This window comes from Garra rufa, chromosome 7 (genome assembly GCF_049309525.1).
Source record: "Garra rufa chromosome 7, GarRuf1.0, whole genome shotgun sequence".
NCBI classification, from domain to species: domain Eukaryota; kingdom Metazoa; phylum Chordata; class Actinopteri; order Cypriniformes; family Cyprinidae; genus Garra; species Garra rufa.
Window position 1 is genome coordinate 30,703,086 of NC_133367.1, and position 24,504 is coordinate 30,727,589.

At 38.7% G+C, this 24,504-nt stretch overlaps 1 protein-coding gene across 2 annotated transcripts in view; it reads right to left on the reverse strand.

Annotated features, from left to right (window-relative positions):
- tle2b (TLE family member 2, transcriptional corepressor b) overlaps nt 1-24,504 on the reverse strand; it is a 68,744-nt gene that overhangs the window by 29,309 nt on the left and 14,931 nt on the right. For both annotated transcript variants that reach the window (XM_073844852.1, XM_073844851.1), the window contains exons 4-5: nt 11,785-11,829; nt 3,117-3,179 (exon numbers count right to left, since the gene is read on the reverse strand). In XM_073844852.1, the coding sequence (XP_073700953.1) occupies nt 3,117-3,179; nt 11,785-11,829 (108 nt within the window). The remainder of the gene's footprint in view (nt 1-3,116; nt 3,180-11,784; nt 11,830-24,504) is intronic.

Below are 24,504 nucleotides of genomic sequence, written 5' to 3' on the forward strand. Positions count from 1 at the left end.
CTCATCTGCCCAAATAAATCCTCCTCATTTAAAATGAGGATCCATTCCAGACGTTTTATTGGACCACAGTTATCCTCATGTAATGAAAGGGAGCTCTATCAGTATACATTATATAAAAGGTTATATTTACAAACAGACATCAGAAAAATGAACGGTAAACAGATATGTTATTTACAGAAGTCGTACATAAACTACAATAAAAGTTTTCCTTTTATTTAGTCAGAATAACAGAAATGTGGCTGATTAATGGGTGAATCTAGCTAATTTTTTTGAGAAATTATGTTAATCCTTTCTCCTTTTCCATTTCGGTTGTTTTGAACTCTAAAGGTGAGTTGCATTAATTCATAGTGTGCGTTCATGCAGCCCACTGTAGACTCCAGAGGACTGCAGCTCCAAAGCTTTGAAGATAACAATGGATCTATGGCTCTTCAACAAGGGAACTGGAGCTTTGAATAAGTTGGGACACAAAACAAGCCATTCCAGTCTTAGCCATCCACACTAATCCAACAGCCGAATCTCAAGAGCTTGTTTCTAGTGAAGTTCTCCTTCTACCCTTCATGCAAATTTGTGGAAACTAGCAACATATCACTATACAAGGGATAGTTCACCCAAAAATAAAAATGTATGCATCTTCCACTTGTTCCGGTTTGAGTTTTTCTTCTCTTGAACACAAAAGAAGATATTTTGAAGAATGTTGGTAAACTAAACAGCTGATGGTAGCCATTTTTTGTCATAATATGAAAGCCAGTGGCTACTGTCATCTGTTTGGCTACTGTCAACCAAACAGCTGACGGTAGCCATTGATTTCAAAGAATTTTTTTCTATAATATAAAAGACAATGGCTACTGTCAACCAAACAGCTGACGGTTCCCATCAACTTCAATATTTTTTTTTACCAAAATATGAAAGCCAATGGCTACTGTCAACTGTTTGGTTACCATCAACCGAATAGATGATGGTAGCCATTGACTTCCATAGTAACTTTTTCCTTAATATGGAGTCAGTGGCTACCATGAACTATTTGGCTACCATCAAGTAAAGAGCTGACGGTACCGATTGATTTCTATAGTATTTTTTTTTTCCAAAATATGAAAGTCAATGGCTACAGTCAACTGTTTGGCTATCGTAATCCAAACAGTTGATGGTAGCCATTGTTTTATATTGTAATTTTTTTCCATAATATTAATGTCAATGGCTAACGTCAACTGTTTGGTTACCAACAACCAAACAGACGATGGTAGCCATTGACTTCCAGTGTAATTTTTTCCATAATATGAAAGTCAATAGTTACCGTCAACCAAACAGCTGACGGTTCCCATCAACTACAATAGTATTTTTTTCCTAAATATAAAAGCCAATGGCTACCGTCAACTGTTTGGTTACCATCAACCGAATAGATGATGGTAGCCATTGACTTCCATAGTAATTTTTTCCTTAATATGGAAGTCAGTGGCTACCATGAACTGTTTGGCTACCATCAACCAAACAATGATGGTAGCCATTGACTTTCATAGTAATTTTTTCCCATAATATTAAAGTCAATGGCTACCGTTAACTGTTTGGCTACTGTAGACCAAACAGCTGACTGTAGCCACTGACTTCCATTGTACTTTTTTCATAATATGAAAGTCAATCGCTACCGTCAACTGTTTGGCTACCATCAGCCAAACAATAATGGTAGCCATTGACTTTCATAGTAATTTTTTCCTTAATATGAAAGTCAGTGGCTACCGTTAACTATTTGGCTACTGTCAACCAAACAGCTACCACCAGCCATTGACTACCTTAGTATTTTTTTTTCCAAAATATGAAATCCATTGGCTACCATCAGCTGTTTGGTTACCATAAACCAAACAGCTGAACGTAGCCATTGACTTCCATAGTATTTTTTCCATAATACAAAAGCCAGTGGCTACTGTTAACTGTTTGGCTTCTGCCAACCAAACAGCTGATGGTAGCCATTGACTTTCATAGTATTTTTTCCATAATATAAAAACCAGTGGCAACCATCAACTGTTTGGCTTCTGCCAACCAAACAGCTGACGGTAGCCATTGACTTCCAAAGTATTTATTTCTATGATATGAAAGCCAATGGCTACCTTCAACTGTTTGGCTACCTTCAACCAAACAGCTGATGATAGCCAATGACTTCCATAGCATTTTTTTTTTTTTTTTTTTTTTCAAAATATGAAAGCCATTGGCTACCGTCAACTCTTTGGCTACTGTCAACCAAACAGCTGCCGGTAGCCATTGACTTCTATAGTATCTTTTTCCATAATACAAAAGCCACTGGCTACTATCAACTGTTTGGCTTCTGCCAACCAAACAGCTGACAGTTTGTCTACTGTCCAACTGTTTGGCTACTGTCAACCAAACAAATTACAGTAACCATTGACTTTCATATTAATTTTTTCCGTAATATGAAAACCAATGGCTACCTTCAACTGTTTGGCTACCTTCAACCAAACAGCTGACGGCAGCCATTGACTTTCATCGTTTTTATTTTCCATTCCATGGAAGTCAGTGGCTACCCTCAAATGTTTGATTATCAACATTCTTCAAAATATCTTTTTTTTGTGTGTTTAGCAGAAGAAAGAAACTCATATAGGTTTGGAACAAGTGGAGGATGGATAAAAGATTACCTTTTTTGGGGTGAACTATCCCTATAATTAGTTTATTGTCATCAAGAAGTCTTCCATTTGTATATGAATGACTAGAATTGGATCTTTTGACTCATTTGAAAGGTAAAGTGAGTCATTGTTGAACTTTTGGTTCAATTGTGCAACTTTGGAGCCTAGCAGCAGTGTTGCTAATAAAGCAAACAGTGATGCTGGACTCAAGCTTGAATTTGCAACCCGAGCTCATCAAGTCATCGCAGACGACTTTCGGTAACTGAACGCGGCAGGAGTTTGCGGCTTCGTTAAAAAACGCAGGATATCAGCAATCCTTGTTTAGTCAGAGATGTAAGATGGGGTCGTTAAAATCTAGAAGCTGTCTGCCGTATTGAGGTTGAATCAGTCTGACGGGGAGGGGGGAAATAACTGTGTGTGTGAGTGTGTATGCCTGTGGGAGAAGACCCCAGAACCCTGATGAGTTGTCAATCACTGTCAGCGTACCTCCTGAGAGAGGAAAGGGATGATTTGAGCACAGATAGCACTGAGTCGCTTCACGATCTCCGCCTGCAAGAGAACACACACGTACACACGCTCCATTAGAAGAGAAAACACTGACAGTGATAAACCTGTACAACTGCACTGGGCTCTCAATTCCCAAGCACACAAATGGTTTCATTTTAGATTATATTCAATGATGACAATGATGTCTAAGCAACAAAAGATACACAAAACAGAGAAAGAGAGTGACAGATAATAATGAAATGAAGGCCATTTAGCACAGCTCAGATGGAAGATATAGGTTAAATGCAATTTTGTGGACATGAATGATAAAAACTATTCCTAACGACCCATGCAACCACCAAGATAACCCTAGCAACCATACAAAAATTACCTAGCACCCTAGAAATTAACTAAAAAAAACACTCAAAAAACCCTAGTAACCACCAAGAACACTCTAGCAACCAAGAACAATATATGTAGCAACACCCTATCAACAAACTACTATCACACAAAACACCTTAGCAATGTGTTAAAAACACTTTAGCATCCTAGCAACCACCCAGAACACCATAGAAATCCCCTAGCAACCACCAATAATATGTAACATCCTATCAACTGCAAAGCAACGTGATACTTTTAAAAACAACACACTAGCAATGCCAAAAACACTCTGTCAATGCAGAAAACCAAGGCAATGAGCTGAAACACCTTAGCAACCACTAAGAACACCCTAGAAATGATCTAAAAAAAACTTATAAGACCAATGTAACAACCATGAACACTCCAGCAACCATTTAGCAAACACCAAGAACTATGTATGAAGCAACACCCTACCAACTGCAAAGCAACAAGCTACTGTCAAACAGAACAACCTAGCAATGCATTAAAAACCACTAATGACATCCTAGCAACCACCCAAAACGCCCTAGTAACGACCAAGAACTATGCAGCAACACCCTGCAACTGCATAGCAACATGCTACTACCAAACAAAACACTCTAACAATGCAAAAAAAAAAACACATGCAGAACACCATAGCAATAAGCTAAAACACTCATAAAACCCTAGCAACCACCAAGAACACCCTATCATTTAGCTAAAACACTCATAAAACCATAGCAACCACTGAGAACACCCTAGCAATGAGCTACAAACACTCATAAAACCCTAGAAACCACCGAGAACACCCTAGCAATGAGCTACAAACACTCATAAAACCCTAGCAACCACCAAGAACAGCCTAGCAATGAGCTAAAATACTCATAAAACCCTAGCAACCACCAATAACACGCAGCCATTTAGCAAACCAAGAACTATGTATAAAGAAACACCCTATCAACTGCGAAGCAACAAGATACTATCAAACAGAACAACCTAGCAATGTGTTAAAAACCAATTATGACATCCTAGCAACCACCAAGAACAACCAGCAACACCCTATCAACTGCATAGCAACATGCTACCACCAAACAAAACACCCTAGCACTACAAAACATTCATAATAACATAGCAACCTTGCAGAAACCATAGCAAATAAGCTGAAAGACTCATAATACCCTAGCAACCACCAAGAACTATGTTTGAAACAACACCCAATCAACTGCAAAGCAACAAGCTACTATCAAACAAAACCCCCTAGCACTACAAAACACCCATAATAACATAGCAACCTTGCAGAAACCGTAGCAAATAAGCTGAAAGACTCATAATACCCTAGCAACCACCAAGAACTATGTTTGAAACAACACCCAATCAACTGCAAAGCAACAAGCTACTATCAAACAGAACAACCTATGTGTTAAACAGCACTCATGACATCCTAGCAACCACCCAGAACACCCTAGTAACCATCAATAACTACGCCACAAGACCCTATCAACTGCATAGCAACAAGCTACTACCAAACAAAACACCCTAGCACTACAAAACACTCATAATAACATAGCAACCTTGCAGAAACCAAAGCAAATAAGCTGAAAGACTCATAATACCCTAGCAACCACCAAGAACTATGTTTGAAACAACACCCAATCAACTGCAAAGCAACAAGCTACTATCAAACAGAACAACCTAGCAATGTGTTAAACAGCACTCATGACATCCTAGCAACCACCCAGAACACCCTAGTAACCATCAATAACTACGCCGCAACACCCTATCAACAGCATAGCAACTCTAGCAATTCTACTACCAAACAAAACATCCTAGCACTGCTAAACACTCATAATGGTATAGCAACCTTTCAGAACACCATAGCAATGAGCTGAAACAAACCCTTAGCAACCACCAAGAACACTCTAACAATCACCTAGCAACCAAACAGAAACACCCTAGCAACCAGCAAGAACTATTTATGAAGCAAGAACTATTTCTGTATCAACTGCAAAGCAACAAGTTACCATCAAACAGCACAACCTAGCAGTGTGAAAAAAACACTCATAACATCCTAGCAACCACTTAAAACACCGTAGTAACCACCAATGACTACGCAGCAATACCCTATCAACTGCAAAGCAACAAGCTACTATCAAACAGAACAACATAACAATGTGTTAAAAAACACTCATGACATCCTAGCAACCACCAAGAACTATGCATCAACACCCGATCAACTGCATAACAACATGCTACTACCAAACAGAACACCCTAGCACTGCCAAAAACACTCATAATGGCATAGCAAGAACAGTCAAGCAATCACCTAGCAACCATACAAAATCACCTTTGCAACCACCAAGAACTATGTATGAAGCAACGCCCTACCAAGTGTAAAGGAACAAGCTACTATCAAACAGAACACCCTAGCAATGCATTAAAAACACCCATGGCATCCTAGCAACCACTAAAAACACCCTAGCAACCACCAAGACGCTCATAATTGCATAGCAACCTTGCAGAACACCATAGTAATGAGATGATGCATAGTAAATGCATTTACCACACAGAACAGCCTAGCAATGCTCAGGAAACCTTAACCCAACGGTGATACCCTAGAAACCACTCAGGACACCCTATCCATTCTTGAAAACCATTCACAACAACCTAAAACCACCCAGAAAACCTGAAAATCCTACCAACCCCCTAGCAACCACACAAAATACCTTAGAAATTAACTTAAAGATATTTTAGCAACCACCCAGAACACACTGTAGAAATGCCCAGCAACACCCTAGTAATCACCCAGGGCACCCTAACAACCACTTAGAACACCTTAGCAACCACATACAATTGAGGCAGTGAGTTTTACATGAGTTTTACAAGTGACACTTATACAGTATGCTCTTCAGAAAATATATGTCTAGTTTGTGTGTGTGTTGAGTTCTATTCATTCAGTCATTTTCCTTGGCTCTGTGTGTGTGTGTGTGTGTGTGTGTGTGTGTGTGTGTGTGTGTGTGTGTGTGTGTGTGAGAGAGAGAGAGAGAGAGAGAGAGAGAGAGAGAGAGAAAGAGCTCTTCATGCTGAATAGCTTGAATAGTCTCAATCTCCTTGCAACAGAGCACACAAACACACACACACGTTTAATTATAGTCTCACTAAGAAAAACAACAGACAGGCAGACAAGTGTTTCACACACGCTGCAACACATGAACAGTTAATTACTTTCACTCGCGCACACACGCACACACACACACACACACACACACACACACACACACACACACACACACACGTTCCTTTCAAGGCGTTCCTCGTGGTGCCCAGTCTCCATACACCTTCATACTCTGGCCATTATCCTCTTTTTACTGTTTTTTTCATTCTTTTCTTTCTGTCCTATGATAAGGCTCTGTGATTCTCTCTAACACACACACACTCTAATGGAGGAGTATTTGCGGTGATGGAGGCACAGAAACACAGCAGACCTCTAAGTGCACTCTAATACCTACATGAAGAGCAAAGCAAACCTGTGTTTTAGAGCTCTGTGTTCATAGCAGAGCTATTTTAATCTGGACACCGACACATAATACATTAAACAAAATTCAGAACGCTGTAAAAAATTACACTTTTATCTATCTAACCGTCCGTCCATCCATCTAACCATCTGTACAACAATCTATCTCCGTTTGTCTGTCTATCTATCTATCTATCTATCTATCTATCTATCTATCTATCTATCTATCTATCTATCTATCTATCTATCTATCTATCTATCTATCTAAGTGTATTGGATATTATATTAGCTTATGGAAATCAGGAAATCAGGTTATATTTTGCATTAGCTGGAAATATTATTACTACCTGGCAGAATACTTGTTACTCCTGCCATATGAGACTGCAGACGAGTGAACGGAAGCGTGTTCGGGTTGTTTGCATTTTTGTTGGGACACAGTGTAGCAGTGATGCTGAACATCTGCAGATTGTGTGCGTGAGTGTGCGCGCGAGTGAAACAGAGCTCATTTGTGTATAATGAGGTTGAGGGAGCGAGTGATGTAACCCGTTTGGAATGAAACCGAGTGTGTTTGAGAAAGAGAGAGAGAGCGCGCAGGAGGGAAATGAAGAAACAGAGAAAGAAAACAAGATGTGTGTGCATGTTTGCGAGGAAGTCCCAGGGTGCCAACCTTTTAGCATAATGGCTTTGTCACTCGATCAAAAGGACCTGAGTAGGTGCCGATGCCCCGCTGCTTGTGTGTGCACATATATTTACCCAGAATTCACGTGAGTGCATGAACATGTCTCCACATTTGCATAGATTTGCTTTGTGTGTGTTCAACAGTTATTAACTTTCCACCATCGAACTAGAATGAGTCATATTTTCAATAAATCTACATGACTTCATGACATGTTTGCATGTCAGAAAGGTGGCCGCATTCACAGTTCTAACCTGTCTGCACTAATTAAATGGGCGAGTATAATATTTGCGCATGAATCAACTGGACTGATGCTCAAATTTAAATATAAATAAGAAATATAAACATTTAAATGAAAATTAAATAAATAATATATAACATTTTTAAAGTTAATAGATACATTTACTTAAAATAAAAAAGTGTCAGATGCCCCTAAACGGTGTGTGTGAGTTTGTGTATTTATATTTGTTTGTGCACACATGTGCAGGAATGTGTCCACATCCCCCCTCTTTAAGTGCTCTTCCCCTCTGCACATTTAATTACCCATGAGCCTCTGCATGTGTGTAGGGTTTTGTGCATATATGTGTGCTCGTGTCCTCCTTTGTGAGTGTGTCTGATTTTCAGTGCTTTACTGCTCTCCTTTCCTCCCTCGTTCTGTTTCTTTTCTTCCTTTTTCCGAATGGAAGGGCCATCAATCAGAGAGAAAGAGAGGGAGAGCGAGGAGAGGAGGGAGGAGAGGGGGATACTGGCAGAGCGCCAGGGGAAGAGAGGCTGGCACGCTGCCCAGAGAAAGAGAGAGAGCGAGGGAAAGAGAGAGAAAAGGAGAGAGCGAGCACTAGAGCGAGCCAAAATGAGAGAAGGAGGGAATTTAAGAGAGAGAACAAGCACAGATAGAGAGAGACAGGGGGCGAAAGAGACACAGCGACTGAGAGAGAGAGAGCAGTGTGACAGATGAGGAGAAGAGAAAATGAGGGCTTTATTGAATACCTCTGTGCCTGTGACCACAATCAGTGATTAGAGCGTCATTGCTTAATATTTGCCTTTAAATGTTTGAAGAGCGAGAGAGAAAGAGACAGAGAAAGAGAGAGAGAGGCTCCATTAGACATAAAGAGGGCAGGCTGATAAGAACAAACCTGCATCTGGGGGAATCACTTTGAAGGTGCACGTGTGTGTGTGTGTGTGTGTGTGTGTGTGTGTGTGTGTGTGTGTGTGTGTGGCTTTATATTTCCACTTTTTTATGGTTGTGCTGTTTTTTTTTTGTCCACTATCCCACCTTTCTCTCTCTCTCTCTCTCTCTCTCTCTCTCTCTCTCACACACACACACACACACACACACACACACACACACACACACACACAGATTGTATTTAGCATGTATTTAGGAATTCAGTGAACATCTATTCAGATGCGGTGAACTATGATTGAGATGCCACTCGTGCAAACATCATCACAGCACTGCTGAAAACCATGTGGCAATTTCACACAGCAGCCAACGGACACACGCACGCGCACACACACGCGCACACACACACACACACACACACACACACACACACACACACACACACACACACACACACACACACACACACACACACACACATTGACCCATGTTGATCTCAGTCTAGCCTCCCCTCATAGCCAGTCTTAATCCATTGTTTGTAATGAACAGAGACAGGAGTGAGACCTAGAGAGACAGACAGGAAAAACCTAAAACCACTACGATAAAAGCAGGATTACAGGAGACAGAGAGATGTGTGAATCCTATTAGGAGGCAAATCAGTTTGTTGAATATTAAAGCATTAGGACCAAAACCCCGCCCACTGATAACCAGCCACACGCCCTGCCCCACCCACAAACGACACATAAAAACAAAAATTGAGGTGCTTGCTTCATATGTCTTGTTGTAAGTGGGCAGTTCTTAACCAAACTTTTATCCTGATACTAGGTTTATCTCTCTTCCAGTGTCTTTTTTCTCTTTCTATCTTCTTTCATCACTCTCCATTCATGTGTTCCAGCTCACACAGACAGCGTGTATGATTACCCCCTTCTTCACACGCCGCTGATGCTGGGAAAGACTGATTTAGAGGGAAATCAGTCAGAGGAAAGGAAAGACAGACACACAAGTGCTGCCTATTCTTACAAGAGATACTAACACTAAACCACCCAAAGTTTGTTCATGGATTGCATGTTGTAAGAAAATGGATAGAATCACCTGTTCCAATTTAATATAATTATATAATATAATGTAATCAATTTTTACATTTAATATTTTTGCATTTTTATTACATTATTAATATTAATTTTCATGTAGGTCTCCAAAAAGCATGTGTGTGTTCATGATGTTATGAATGTGTGAATGTGAGCATCAGGAGTATTCTGACCCTCCCTAAAACCCCATTATAACCATTTCATTGCCCAACACACATGGGGGAATTCATTGAGAATGAATTGCGCCTACTGATAGCGTTGTTTATTTGCACTCGCATGTGTATGTGGTTTCAGTAACCGATTCTCAAAAGGAATTATGCAAATCAGGTATCACGTTGAACACAATGTGCATGGTCTAGTTCCTCATTTTAGATGTCAGTGTGCTTGTTTGTGGAGGATGATCCATTAAATTATTCATAGGGAAAACTATTCATTATTTTCAAGTATGTCAGTGTTAATACAAAAATATTTTATAATAACAAATACAATACAAATTTAATTATATTTAATTTATGTAACAACTAAAAATGAATTAAATCAGTTTTTCTCAAATAGATTCAAACTACATACATATATATTACACGTACAAACCCGAATCCAAACCACATCCATGTCTGTTATAAGTGTAAATGGTCAGACCACATGAAATCAGACATTTATAAACCGGATTCAAACTGCGTCTATACGTGTTACAAGTGTAAACGGTCAGATTACATGAAATCAGAAGTGTACAAACTAAATCCACATATATTCCAAGTGTGACTGGTCAGATCACATGAAATCAGAAGTGTACAAACTGAATCCAAACCACATCCATATGTATTACGAGTATGAACAGCCAGATTACATGAAATCAGAACTGTACAAACCGAATCCATATATATTCCAAGTGTGAATGGTCAGATCACATGAAATCAGACATTTATAAACCAGATTCAAACCACATCCTTTTTGTGTTGCGAGTGCCTATGGTCAGATCGTAAGAAATCGGATGTTTATGAAACAGATCCAAACCGCATCCATATGTGTTACAAGTGTGAATGTTCAGATTACTTGAAATCAGATGTATACAAACCAAATCCAAACCACATCCATGTGTGTTACATGTGTGAACGGTCAAATTGCTTTAAATCAGACATGTACAAACCCTAATCTAAACCGCATTCATGTGTGTTACAAGTGTGACCGGCAAGATTACATGAAATCAGATGTGTACAAACCGAATCCAAACCGCATTAATTTGTGTTACAAGTGTGAACGGTCAGATTACATTAAATCAAATGTGTACTAACTAAAACAAAACCGAATCTATATGGGTTACAAGTGTGACCGGCCAGATTACATGAAATCAAATGTGTACAAACCGGATCCAAACTGCATCCATATGTGTTACGAGTGTAAACGGTCAGATTACATTAAATCAAATGTGTATTAACTAAATCAAAATCGAATCCATGTGTTACAAGTGTGAATGGTCAGATTACATGAAATCAGATGTGCACAAACCACATCTGTGTGTGTTACAAGTGTGAATGGTCAGATTACATGAAACCAGAAATGTACAAACTGAATCCAAACAGCATCCATATGTGTTACATCATGAATTATTATTCAACTTTAATAAACCTCATTCATATGTGTGACATGCGTGAACGGTGAGATCAAATTAAATCATACATTTACCAACCGGATCCAAACCACATCTTTTTGTGTTAAAAGTGTAAACGGAAGTAGTTTTTTTAATCATTTGGGGCATTACACAAAATATGCACAGTATTGTGCATAGCTGCAGTCCTGATAATCTGATTTGTGTGCAGTGTGAGCAGAAAATAAGATGTTGTTTTCCAGTGCTAAAATACCACAAGCAAAACAGTTTAGCAGGTTTGCCTTACCTGTTTGTGCATCTCAATGTTGAGCCCGTAGGACATCTCGTAGTACTGTGGGAACACAAAGGTGAGAGCATCAATCAGCACTGTGATGAATTAAACAGCAATGAATCACCATCAATCAAATTAAAACCTCAGCGGCCTGACAGACACTAACGACTCACTGAAACTACAGGAAGACGGACAGAGTTTGAACGCGTCAGTGTGTGTTTCTGCGTGTCTCATTCAGCAGGCAGATGAGCAGCAATGCCAATGATGAAGATGAAACCTGACACAACTGCTCGCTTCTTTATTCGGTGTCTTTCCCCGTCTGTCTGTCACGCTCACACACTCGGTAACTGCTCTGTGTGTAGCTCGATTTTCAAAAATCCTTTTTTCCTCTTCTCTCTCCTTATCTGTGTCTTTCCCGATCAGCTCCCTCGTTACAGACCTTCCTTTTTAATCCTCCTCTCCCCTGCCCTTCTCTTCTATTATTCTGTAAACTCCATTTCCCATCCGTGATGTGTGCCTGACCTCCTCTCATCTATCAAACCTTCTCTGCGGTTTAATCTCAGGATTAAAGTCTCATCATATCTAATGACAACGACTGGAAACCCAAAGGTGTCGATATGAGGTTAACGAGCAGGAAAATATTTCAAAGTTTGGACACACCTACCTGCTCATTCTTTATTAGTGCTTGTGAAGCAAAGTATCTATATTAATATTCCCGCTTCTTTTTGGCGCTATGAAGTAGCTCTGTCTATTTTCAGCACTGTGCTCATTGTCTTCTGTCTTCTGGATTGTATTTCCACAACATGATACAATTTTACGGATTTTTGAATGAACTGCTTGTTTTTTAAAATCACATTTGTTATGAAATCCACTTCAAACATTGCAATGCTCATGATAAATTTCATTAACTATATGCTATAGAAATAAAGTGCCTTAATTTTTTCACGTTTTGTTAGTTTTTAAAAATATAAAAAAATGAAATAAGAACATTGCATAAGTATTCATACCCTTAACTCAGTACTTGAGTTAAGAAGCACCTTTACAGCCTCAAATCTTTTTGGGAATGATGCATCAACATTTGGTAATTTCTTCCCCTCACCTCTTCACCTCTCAAGCTCTGTCAGGTTAAATAGGGACAGACGCACACTTTCAGGTTTCTCCAGAAATGTTTGATTGGGTTCAAGCCCAGGGTCTGGCTGGACCACTCAAGGACATTCACAGAGCTGTCTATAAGCCATTCTTGCTGTGTGCTTAAGGTCATTGTCATGTTGGAAGTTGAACCTTCTGCACAGTCTGAGATTCTGAATGCTCTGGACTAGGTTTTTAAGTTTTTTAAGGCTATCTATCTCTATATTTTTCTTCTACTCTTTACTTCTGGGATGGTACTCTCCAGGTGATGAGCAGTGCCTGGTTTCCTCCATACATGATGGTTGGAATTGAGGTTCATCAGACCAGAAAATCTTGTTTCTCACAGTCTGAGGGTCCTTTAGATGCTGTAAGTGTGTTTTCATGTGTCTTCACTGAGGAAAGGATTGAGTCTTGCCATACTGCCTCGAGCCCTGATCGGTGAAGTGTTGCAGTGATGTTTGTCCTTCTGTAGGTTTCTCTTATCTCCACATATGATCATGGAGCTCAACTAAAGTGACCATCAGGATCTTGGTCACCACTCTAACCAAAGTCCTTCTCCATCGATTGCTCAGTTTGGCCAGGAAGCCAGCTCTATGAAGAGTCCTAGTTGTTTCAAACTTCTTCCACTAGTGGTACCGGAGACTACATGCTTCTGTGAACCTTCAATGCAGCAGATTTTTTTTCTGAACTCTTCTCCAGATCTGTGGCTTGATGCAATCCTGTTTCTGAGCTCTACAGGCAGTTTTTTTAACCTTAGGACTTTTTTTTTTTTTTTTGCCCTGATATGCATTTTCAGCTGTTAAAATCTTTTTATTAAGATGTTTGCCTTTCCAAATCATACCCATTCAATTGAATTTGCCACAGGTTTATTTTCCTGTAAGTGTGGTACCATCTACAAGCAATACGAATGCTCCTAAGCAAAATTTTAGCTGTTCCAGATAAGGGTATGAATACTTATGCAATGGAATCATTTCCATTTTTATTTTTATTTGTAATAAATTTGCAGATGTTAAAAACTTGTTTTTGCTTTGCCATTACGGTGTATGGAGTGTACAATAATGTGGGGGGGAAAAGTTATTTAAAGATATTAAGATAAGGCAGCATAACAAAATGCGGGGAAAAAATGAAGGGGTATGAATACTTTTGCAAGGCACTGTATACAGAGTAAAGAAGGTAAGTTCAAAGACAAAATTATAAAGATCGCTTCTGTCGCATAAGGTCTATAAAGCTGTATAGGTTTTTAGTAGTCCTAAATCGCAAAAGATTAATAGCGTTCTCAAACTGTAGGAATTTTCCATGCATGCTGGACACTTGTTGGGTGATTTTCTTTCATTATCTAACACTATCCCCCCAAAAATCCATAAAAAAAAAAAAGATAACATTTTGGTAAAGAATTCTTACATAGGCACAAATACAAAAGTCATTTCAAGCCTATTATAAAAACCTTCGGACCAAACTATTTTAAAATCTTCAGAACCATAAATCCAGTCAAGCATGTCCAAACTTTTGACTGGCAGTTTAAATGCGAGTCTATAAAATGAAGCATTTTAGACACATGTTGCGCTGTATTCAAATTTATTGCTTTTCCAGTATTGATCGCTCCGGTGGGTGATGAATTTTAGATAAAGCGTGACATAACAGCAGAACTATTTCCCCATCTATCTGGTCTGCTGGCACACACACACACACAAATATAAATCACGTTCGCCGGTTCTGCATGCTGATAGTGCAGCAGGGCCGCTGGAAGCGGTTCCGTTTTAAAAAGCTCTGCGGCGGCCCAGAAGGCTATTCAGCAGAGCTCGTATTACCTCAGTTACAGCCAAAAAAGGTCTCTGCATCATTTCAGACCAACATTAGTTCTCAGCATGTTTTGATGTGGAATCAATCCAGGCAGAAAACGCTGAGCGAAAATTCAAATTCACACAAAAATGGCCGATATATCAGCCAATTAATCGACCTGGCTGACATATCGGAACCAGCTGAATGGAAATGCTTCCATTAGCCAGCCTTGAACACAAAACCAAACACACTGGTTTGGAGAAACAGTGTTCTGGACGTTTGGTATCCACCCTAAAAACCATATAGCAACCGCCTAGAACACTAGAATCAAGGCAAGTTTTGTACTGGCAAACATGACTTAAATTGAGCTGTACTTAATGTGGCAACAGGAGAGTTTACATCAGTTAAACTGACAAATAATCTATTACCTCAACCTACACAAAGTCCTGTAAATACGATGTTTAATTAAGCTGAAATAGTTTTAACAGTCAGCATGTTGTATGTACAATCTCCCTAAAGAAAATGTTGAGTGTCAGAGTGCCAGACAGGCAATGTGAGGACAGAACACCTGCAGTTTATTTTCTCTTCAAAGCACTTTAGTCCTTTAGTTTTTGCTTCACCAAAAATCTTTTGGCTTCCTCAGCTATAAAGTATAACGATAATATTACAGGCCCCCATTAAGGACAGAAAAATGGCCCAGGACCAGTGTGAGAAAGTTTGGGACCAGTTGACAGACCTCAAATATGACCCAACAGGTCATTTATTGTGCTCATGGGGACACAGGCTGGGTCATGTCCCTCTCTTCCGGTACAAGGTAAAATGCTGATTACAAAGAAATACTATCTAGATAGATAACATAGCTGAAGAAATTTGTATTTAATATGAAAATGGGTTGAACACAATTAAAACACAATTTAAAAAATAATAAATGAGCCAGACTGTATAAAATTTTATCAGAATTTATAAACATGATTTCATTTTTAACGCATGTCAGGAGCAAATGCATTTAGCTCTTTAATTAAATAGCAAGTTTTCTTTAAAAAAGTTAACTAAAAACTTAAAATAAAGAATTTTCAGTTTTCAATTTTTTTTGTTTCAAAATTAAATTTAAAAAAAGTTTTGTCTGTTGTAGTTTACATAGTATTTCAGCCAATATCTTAAAATGTGTCCCTATGAAAATTAAGCATGGTTTTACTACAGTAAATACAGTGCAATAACCATGGCTTTTTGGTGTATTGATTACCATTTGTATACCAGTTTTACTACAAATACCGTGGTTAAACTATGATTAGTTTACAAGTTTATTATTACAATATAATAATATTTACTGTTTGTGGTTGGCATAGTTTAACTGCACTTACGTCACGATTTGGTCAGTTACCTGGATGCGCACCTATATTGGCGATACTTAGATGTAAACAGCATGGATTGCACGATTAATGTACTACTGAATTCATTGTTCTTCTAATTTTGTCTAAACCACGAAAAACACGTGTGGAAGCTGCTAAATCATATAGAGAAGGACTTAGTAAGCAGGAAAAGGTGCAATATACTAAATGAAAACAGAAAATACTAAATAGATACCAGAATTTATGAGGGTACAAAAAAAGCATTTTAGGCTTTAGGCTTTTAGCGTGCTGTCAGTTGGATTTTACAGATGTTGGAATTTCCTATTTGCTGCTTGATATTACAACTGTTGTGTCTTACCATGTTATTTTAATGTATCGTCTTAATTATCAACACACTGGTTGTAGTCCAAACAGTTTTACGTTTACTGCGCTTATTCTTCTGGCGATTTGAACCGGAAGTCTCGCACATTCACAAAAAAACGTCTTACTTCCGCGTTGAAAAATAAGGATTATGCTTCTACCTGAACTTCGTTACATCATGCATCATGCCCAGAAATCCTGGTTCAGTTTGGCCAACCACAAACGCATTTTCACAGTTTTTTACACTCTTCTCCTTTATTTGTTATAACTTTTGGCAGTCTATAGTACTTCAAATGTTTTTTTCCCGGTCTGAACAATTAGTACAGCCTAAAACATGACAATAATTGACCGTTTTCAGCAGCAATAATCAACTAAATGTGACCCTGGACCACAAAACCAGTCGCTGGAGTATATTTGTAGTAATAGCCAAAAATGCATTGCATGGGTCAAAATTTTTGATTTTTCTTTTATGCCAAAAATCATTAGGAAATTAAGTAAAGATCATGTTCCATGAAGATTTTTTGTAAAATTCCTACTGTAAATATATCAAAATGTAATTTTTGATTTGTAAAATGCATTGTTAAGAACCTAATTTGGACAACTTTAAAGGTGATTTTCTCAGTATTTTGATTTTTTTGCACCCTCAGATTCCTGATTTTCAAATAGATGCATCTCGGTCAAATATTGTTCTATCCTAACAAACTATGCATCAATAGAAAGCTTATTTATTGAGCTTTCATATGATGTATAAATCTCAGTTTTGTAAAATTTTACCGTATGACTGGTTTTGTGGTCCATGGTCACAAATATGCGAGTTTCGTTGGGTTCAATGGCATTGTTTACATTTAGCGCCGCCAATGTGGCCCATCGATGACACGTCGTGAAAACATTATTGTAACCGTGTATTTTTTGTTTGTTTCGCTTTATTTGTAGTGAAATCATAGTTAATTTTCCTAAGTGGTAAATTGTTGTTTTTTTGTGTGTGTTATTCCGGATATCGGTGGGATTGTGACGCGCTTTTGGCTCGTCGTGGTTTAACGTTCTTGCGTTCCCTCGCCACGGCTCATTGTTAGGCTATATAAGCTCTCTCATGTTATGTGCATTCTCATTCGACACCGCGAGTGTGTGTGTATGCGTATGTGTGTGTATGTAATCCCCTGAGTGTGTCCGTGTGTGTGTGTTGTCTGGAGCAGATTGCGCACGGCATGTGGCGGATGTAGCTGGGCTCAATGCGGCGGAGGTTCAACAAAGCCTCTCCTCCTGACGCAGCCGCAACGTGTGTGTATGTGTGCACGTCTGTTTTCTTGTGTGTGTATTAGTCCTCACCGGTCTAACGAGGGGCAAAATGTACTGGGTGTCCCCTGGTTCAACCCGGCAGCTGTTTGCCATCCGTCGCTTGTACACATATCCTGCTGTGTCGCTGGACACTCGGCTCTTGCTGAAGTCTCTGTAGAAGCGTGTGCGTATGTATGTGTGTATGTCCACTCCACTGTACTGGATGCAGCTGTGATCTTCTAAGCTCAGGCACATTGATTGGCTCATCCTGATCTAGTATTACCAGACAGGCTACATTGATGAGATATAATTTCCATTGGGCTGTCCTCTCCGGCTCGTCTCATCTGCCACGACCCCATTTACACCAAACAGCCCAATTTGAATTGACCGATACAAAAATAGCCGTCCTCTATAACTGTCAAATGAGCTCCAAAAAAGGAAATACTAAATAGGTTTGCATTTTAAGTAAGAGATACGAGAATTTGCGAAGGGGGAAAACATTAGGCGTTTAATGTGCTGTTAGACAGCTGTCAGATTTCACAGATGTAGGAATTTCCGTTCTGCAACTTGATATTTCAACTGTTGTGTCTTACCATATTATTTTATTGTATTATCTTAATTATTGTAGTGCAATCAGTTTTACCATTTACTGCACTTTGTTATTCTTCTGGCGATTTCCCTACCACGGCTAAAGAACCGGAAGTCTCGCACATTCACAAGTCTTTGCATTGAAAAATAAGGTCTATGCTTGTACCTGAACTTTGTTAAAGCATGCAGAAACACAAAATGGCAGCGACTTAAAGGAGTAGTTCACTTTCAGAACAAAAATTTACAGATGATGTACTCATCCCCTTGTCATCCAATATGTTCTTGTCTTTCTTTCTTCCGTCGCCGTCGTAAGGAAATTATGCTATTTGAGGAAAACATTTCATGATTTCCCTCCATATAATAGACCTCTATGGTACCCCCGAGTTTGAACTTCCAAACTGCAGCTTCAAATGTCTCTATATGGTCACAGAAAGAAAAAAGGGTCTTATCTAGCAAAAACATTGGTTATTTTATAAAAAAAAAAAATTATAATTTATATACTTTTTAACCTCAAATGCTCGTCTGGTCTAGCTCTGTGTGTACTGTGTAGAGATTAAAAAGTATATAAATTGTAAATGTTTTTAGAAAATAACCGATCGTTTTGCTAGATAAGACCCTTCTTCATTGGCTGGGATCATTGAAACTGCATTTAAACTGCATCTTGGAAATTCAAACTCGGGGGCACCATAGAAGTCCATTATATGAAGAGAAATCCTGAAATGTTTTCCTCAAAAAGCATAATTTCCTTATGACTGAAGAAAGAAAGACATAAACATCTTGGATGACAAATGGGTGAGTACATTATCTGTAAATTTTTGTTCTGAAAGTGAACTACTCCTTTAAATAGTAAAATGTTGTTAAGCATTTATTTCTGTTTAATAAATCCTACAACTGATATTATTAATGTCTTATTTGAGGAATAATCTGACAATAACTGAAAGACAAAATCGCTATTGAGGTTTGGAACAACATGAGGGTGAGTAAATGATGACAGAATCATGATAAGTTGTGTATTAAGACATAGTCTTCATCATTTCAATCATTTACAAGCCAAAGAAAGAGCCGTATCATAAATTACTTCATTATACTTCCTTTTTTCTCTCCCTAGACAATAAAGTGACATTATATGAAAGCCACAAACGTCGTTAGTGACAGTGCTGTTGGCGGCTGTTCTTGAATCCGAGAGTGAATTACGAGTTACCTGGCAAGTTTCCTGACAGACGGGAGAAAATTGCGAGTGCGTTATCAGCCACACAAAACCAGAGCCGTGATTCATAGACTGCCAATTCATATCAGTGCAATTATAGATGAAGCAAACTGCAGAATGCCATTTTATCAAATTGAATTTCAAATTGAATAAAACCTTGAATAATTAGTTAATAAGTATGAGGAGTATGGGACATTTCTGTAAAGGAACACTATTGAAACTGTAATGCAAACAAATATTCATGTGTACAGCAACACTTTTATAGTATCTCCCAGTTGCTCTCATATCTGTGCAGTTCTTTTTATTGGAAAGCAAGCAGATGAAACAGAGACTTTCTTTCCTAAGAAAAAAATCCTACTAAAACTCAACTAGTGCTGTCACAATGCTAGATTTTCACTACACAATTACTGTGGCCAAAGTAATGTTTACCATTTTATGATGGATGGCAACAGTTCACAGAACATGTTTTTGCATTTTAAAATGATTCAGGACAGTGGAATGAAAAAAAGTTGAATTTATTTTAACTGGAGGGGCTTGTTTTTTTACTTCTAGTGTGTTTGCATATAAATAATGAAAATGCAGTGCAGTGGGATGTAAAACTTTTCAATACACTATATTGCCAAAAGTATTTGGACACCCCTTTCTAACAGGTTTGACTACTTCAGTAATTTCCATGAGCACAAATCTTAATATTTAAGCATATAATGATATTCTAGGGAATTGTGTGCTTCTAATTTTATAGCAACAGTTCGGACAGGACCCTTTTCTATTCTAACATTACAATGCCTCTGTGTATAAGGCAAGGTTAATAAAGAAATTATTAATCCAGTCAGTGTGGAAGAACTTGACTGGTCTGCATAAAGACAAGTCCTAATTCCATTCTAATTGTCAGTACTTCCGCCTACATCACGCGTGACCTTTCCAAAGTGATTATGTAATGCATGAATTCAAAATCATTACGTATTCACGTTGGAAAGGTCATGCATGATATAGGCATAAGTACTGACACAGTGTTTGCAAAGCGAACGTGCAAAGAAAGTCAAACGGCCTTTACAAAAAATGGTAAAACAACAATTTCGGATGATTTTGAAGTTAGAAAATGAGTTTTCCACCCCTTTTTGAACCGAAGTAGTCCAAAAGAACTAAACGCGCAAGACTTTTCCAACATGATTATGTAATATCGAGCTACTTCAAGACAAGCATTTGTGGTTAAAAAGTATATACATTTTTATTTTTTTTAGAAAATGACCAATCGTTTCACTAGATAAGACCCTTATTCCTTGGCTGGGATCGTGTAAAGCCTTTTAAAGTGATGCTGAAACTGCAATTTGGACCTTCAACCTGTTGATCCTCTTTTAAGTCCACTATATGGAGAAAAATCCTGGAATGTTTTCCTTCTTTTTGACTGAAGAAAGACAGACATGAACATCTTGGATGACATGGAGGTGAGTAAATTATGAGGAAATTTTGATTTTGGAGTGAACTAATCCTTTAATCAAAGTTGAAACACGTAAATACTTATTTTTGCAGTTAGCTTTGAAAATTGTGTACCATAGCTTTTCATAAGAGTTAAAAGTGAAACTGAAAGTAAATTAAAGATGATTTTTGGAAAAACGTGGAAACTTTAGTGCCACTAATTGAGCAGAAATTGCATACTGTAGCTTACCATAGTGTTAAACGTAAAACTGAAAGTACCCTGCTGAAAAAAAACAGCTAAAACCAGTCTAGGCTGGTTGGCTGGTTTTAGCTGGTTTAAGCTGGAACTAGCTGGTTTTAGCTGGTCTCCCAGCCTGGCCAGGCTGGTCAGGCTGGTTTTAGCTGGTGGTTTCCCAGCCTGGCCAAAACCCCTCTGAAACCAGCCTGCTGACCAGCTTAAACCAGGCTGGTTGACCAGCTATAACCAGCCAACCAGCCTAGGCTGGTTTTAGCTGGAACTAGCTGGTTTTAGCTGGTCTCCCAGTCTGGCCAGGCTGGTTTTAGCTGGTGTTTTTTCCCAGCCTGGCCAGGCTGGAAAAGTGGCTAAAACCCATCTAAAACCAGCCTGCTGACCATCTTAAACCAGGCTGATTGACCAGCTAAAACCAGCCAACCAGTCTAGGCTGGTTTTAGCTGGTTTAAGATGGAACTAGCTGGTTTTAGCTGGTCTCCCAGCCTGGCTAGGCTGGTCAGGCTGGTTTTAGCTGGTGGTTTCCCAGCCTGGCCAAACCCCCTCTAAAACCAGCCTGCTGACCAGCTATGACCAGCTTAAACCTGGCTGGTTGACCAGCTATAACCAGCCTAGGCTGGTTTAAGCTGGAACTAGCTGGTTTTAGCTGGTCTCCCAGCCTGGCTAGGCTGGTCAGGCTGGTTTTAGCTGGTGGTTTCCCAGCCTGGCCAAAACCCCTCTAAAGCCAGCCTGCTGACCAGCTATGACCAGCTTAAACCAGGCTGGTTGACCAGCTAAAGCCAGCCAACCAGCCTAGGCTGGTTTTAGCTGGTTTAAGATGGAACTAGCTGGTTTTAGCTGGTCTCCCAGCCTGGCTAGGCTGGTCAGGCTGGTTTTAGCTGGTGGTTTCCCAGCCTGGCCAAACCCCCTCTAAAACCAGCCTGCTGACCAGCTATGACCAGCTTAAACCTGGCTGGTTGACCAGCTATAACCAGCCTAGGCTGGTTTAAGCTGGAACTAGCTGGTTTTAGCTGGTCTCCCAGCCTGGCTAGGCTGGTTTTAGCTGGTGGTTTCCCAGCCTGGCCAAAACCCCTCTAAAGCCAGCCTGCTGACCAGCTATGACCAGCTTAAACCAGGTTGGTTGACCAGCTAAAGCCAGCCAACCAGCCTAGGCTGGTTTTAGCTGGTTTAAGCTGGAACTAGCTGGTTTTAGCTGGTCTCCCAGCCTGGCCAGGCTGGTTTTAGCTGGTGGTTTCCCAGCCTGGCCAAAACCCCTCTAAAGCCAGCCTGCTGACCAGCTATGACCAGCTTAAACCAGGCTGGTTGACCGGCTAAAGCCAGCCAACCAGCCTAGGCTGGTTTTAGCTGGTTTAAGCTGGAACTAGCTGGTTTTAGCTGGTCTCCCAGCCTGGCCAGGCTGGTTTTAGCTGGTGGTTTCCCAGCCTGGCCAGGCTGGAAAAGTGGCTAAAACCCCTCTAAAACCAGCCTGCTGACCAGCTATGACCAGCTATGACCAGCTAAAACCAGCCAACCAGCCTAGGCTGGTTTTACCTATTTTTTTCACCAGGGTTTAAACAGAACAAATAAAGATATTTTGGAAAGTTTTCTTTTCCCTTTAAGGCATTTTTGTCTAAAGACCCCATTAGAGGCAATTTTGCTTGTTGAAAATTGTTTTAAAAATGATTCCTTTGGTGCCATTACTGAAGCAGAAATTGTGTACTGTAGCTTTAAATAACGATTAAATGTGAAAGTAAATTAATGTATTGCAGTGCTACTGCTGTTTGCTTTAGAATTTTATTTGTTTGGTTTGGAAATAAAAGTTTTCTATCACAGAGCAGCAACATGTTTCAAAATCTTTTAAAACAGAAGCAATCCATTAGAGTTTTTTTTCTTTTTTTGGATCGAATTGGATTAAAATTCTCTGCAGTCTTTTTCCCTTTCTCTTATTCTCACACACACAGCAGCACTCAAACGTTTAGCTTACTAAGGAGTAATCGTTTTCAAATGTGTCTTATCCTTTCTGCCTTCCTGGTTTTCCCCTTTTCTTCATCTCGTTCTTGTGTTGTTCTTTCTCTGCCCTCATCGTTTTGTCGTCTTACTGTCTCCAGCTGCGTCTTTATACCGTCTCTCTCACTCTGTCAGTTCTTCTCCTCTTCATCTTCTCTATCGGCCTTTATCTTCCCCTCCTCTTTCTTCTTTTTTACTGCTGCATTTCAATCACCGCTCTCTCTCTCACTCACTCGCTCTCCTCGTTCGTTTTTGCCGCTGATCTCTCCTTATGTTCTCTCTCTCTGGCGCGAGGGCAATCTGTGACAGTAATGTTCGGAGGCGAGCAGAGAGCATCAGACGGATGAGTTGGGGCGGGGGTGTTAGTGCAAAAGCAGCGCATTAGCCCCCTCATTCGCTCCATCTTTCCATCCTCGGCTGCCCCCAGGGTCTGGATTACACACAACGGTCAGAGTGACCATGTAGATGGGCGCTCATTAAAGGCTAGATCATGATGGCGCGTCAGGACACAAACACACCCCCCCACAAGTATTGTAATCCACAATCAAGATTTAGGAGTTAATAGTTAATGACAATGGTTTACTGAAGCGGATTCGAAACTCTGCCTTCCAAATGAGCATCATAGTTTAAAATATTAGGATGAAAGTGACAACTTGAACAAGTTTTTAAAAATATTTTTTGCTCAATTGAACAGTTGATAGCAACAAGAAATGTAAGGAAGAGAAAGATGGAACTTAAGATGGAGTTTAATCAGGACCGAAGCCCCAACCTGAACAAATTGTAAAATAAATAAATAAACAACATCTTTAAAACATTTGTTTATACTATTTATAACATTAATAAACACTATTGACTACATAATTAAAATGAATAATGTACAACTTTACACTAATATTAATTAAAAATAAATACAAATATTTATTAATAATTAAATAAAATTATTGGATGTTGGCTTATTTATTTATTAATTTATTTCATAGCCTTGTTTATATTATGTATATTATTAATTAATATGTTTTTTATTTATTGATAAATATTATTAGTAGTAATAGTATTCATTAAATTAAAATAAATACATATAATTAAATACATAAATATTTTTAACCTTTTTTTATACTATTAATATTATTGATAGGTACTTATATTATTAATCAATATTATTGAATATTTAATTAAAACTTACAATATATAATTTAAACAATACATATATTTATGAATAATTAAATAAAAACATTGAATGTTGGCTGGAATTAATTGGTTTAAAAAAAAAAAAAATTTACATAGCCTTGTTGTTAATATTATTTATATTATTATTATTATTATTATGTAATTATATTACTAATAAATATGAATAAATATTAGTAGTAGTATTAATTAAATTAAAATTAATTAATATA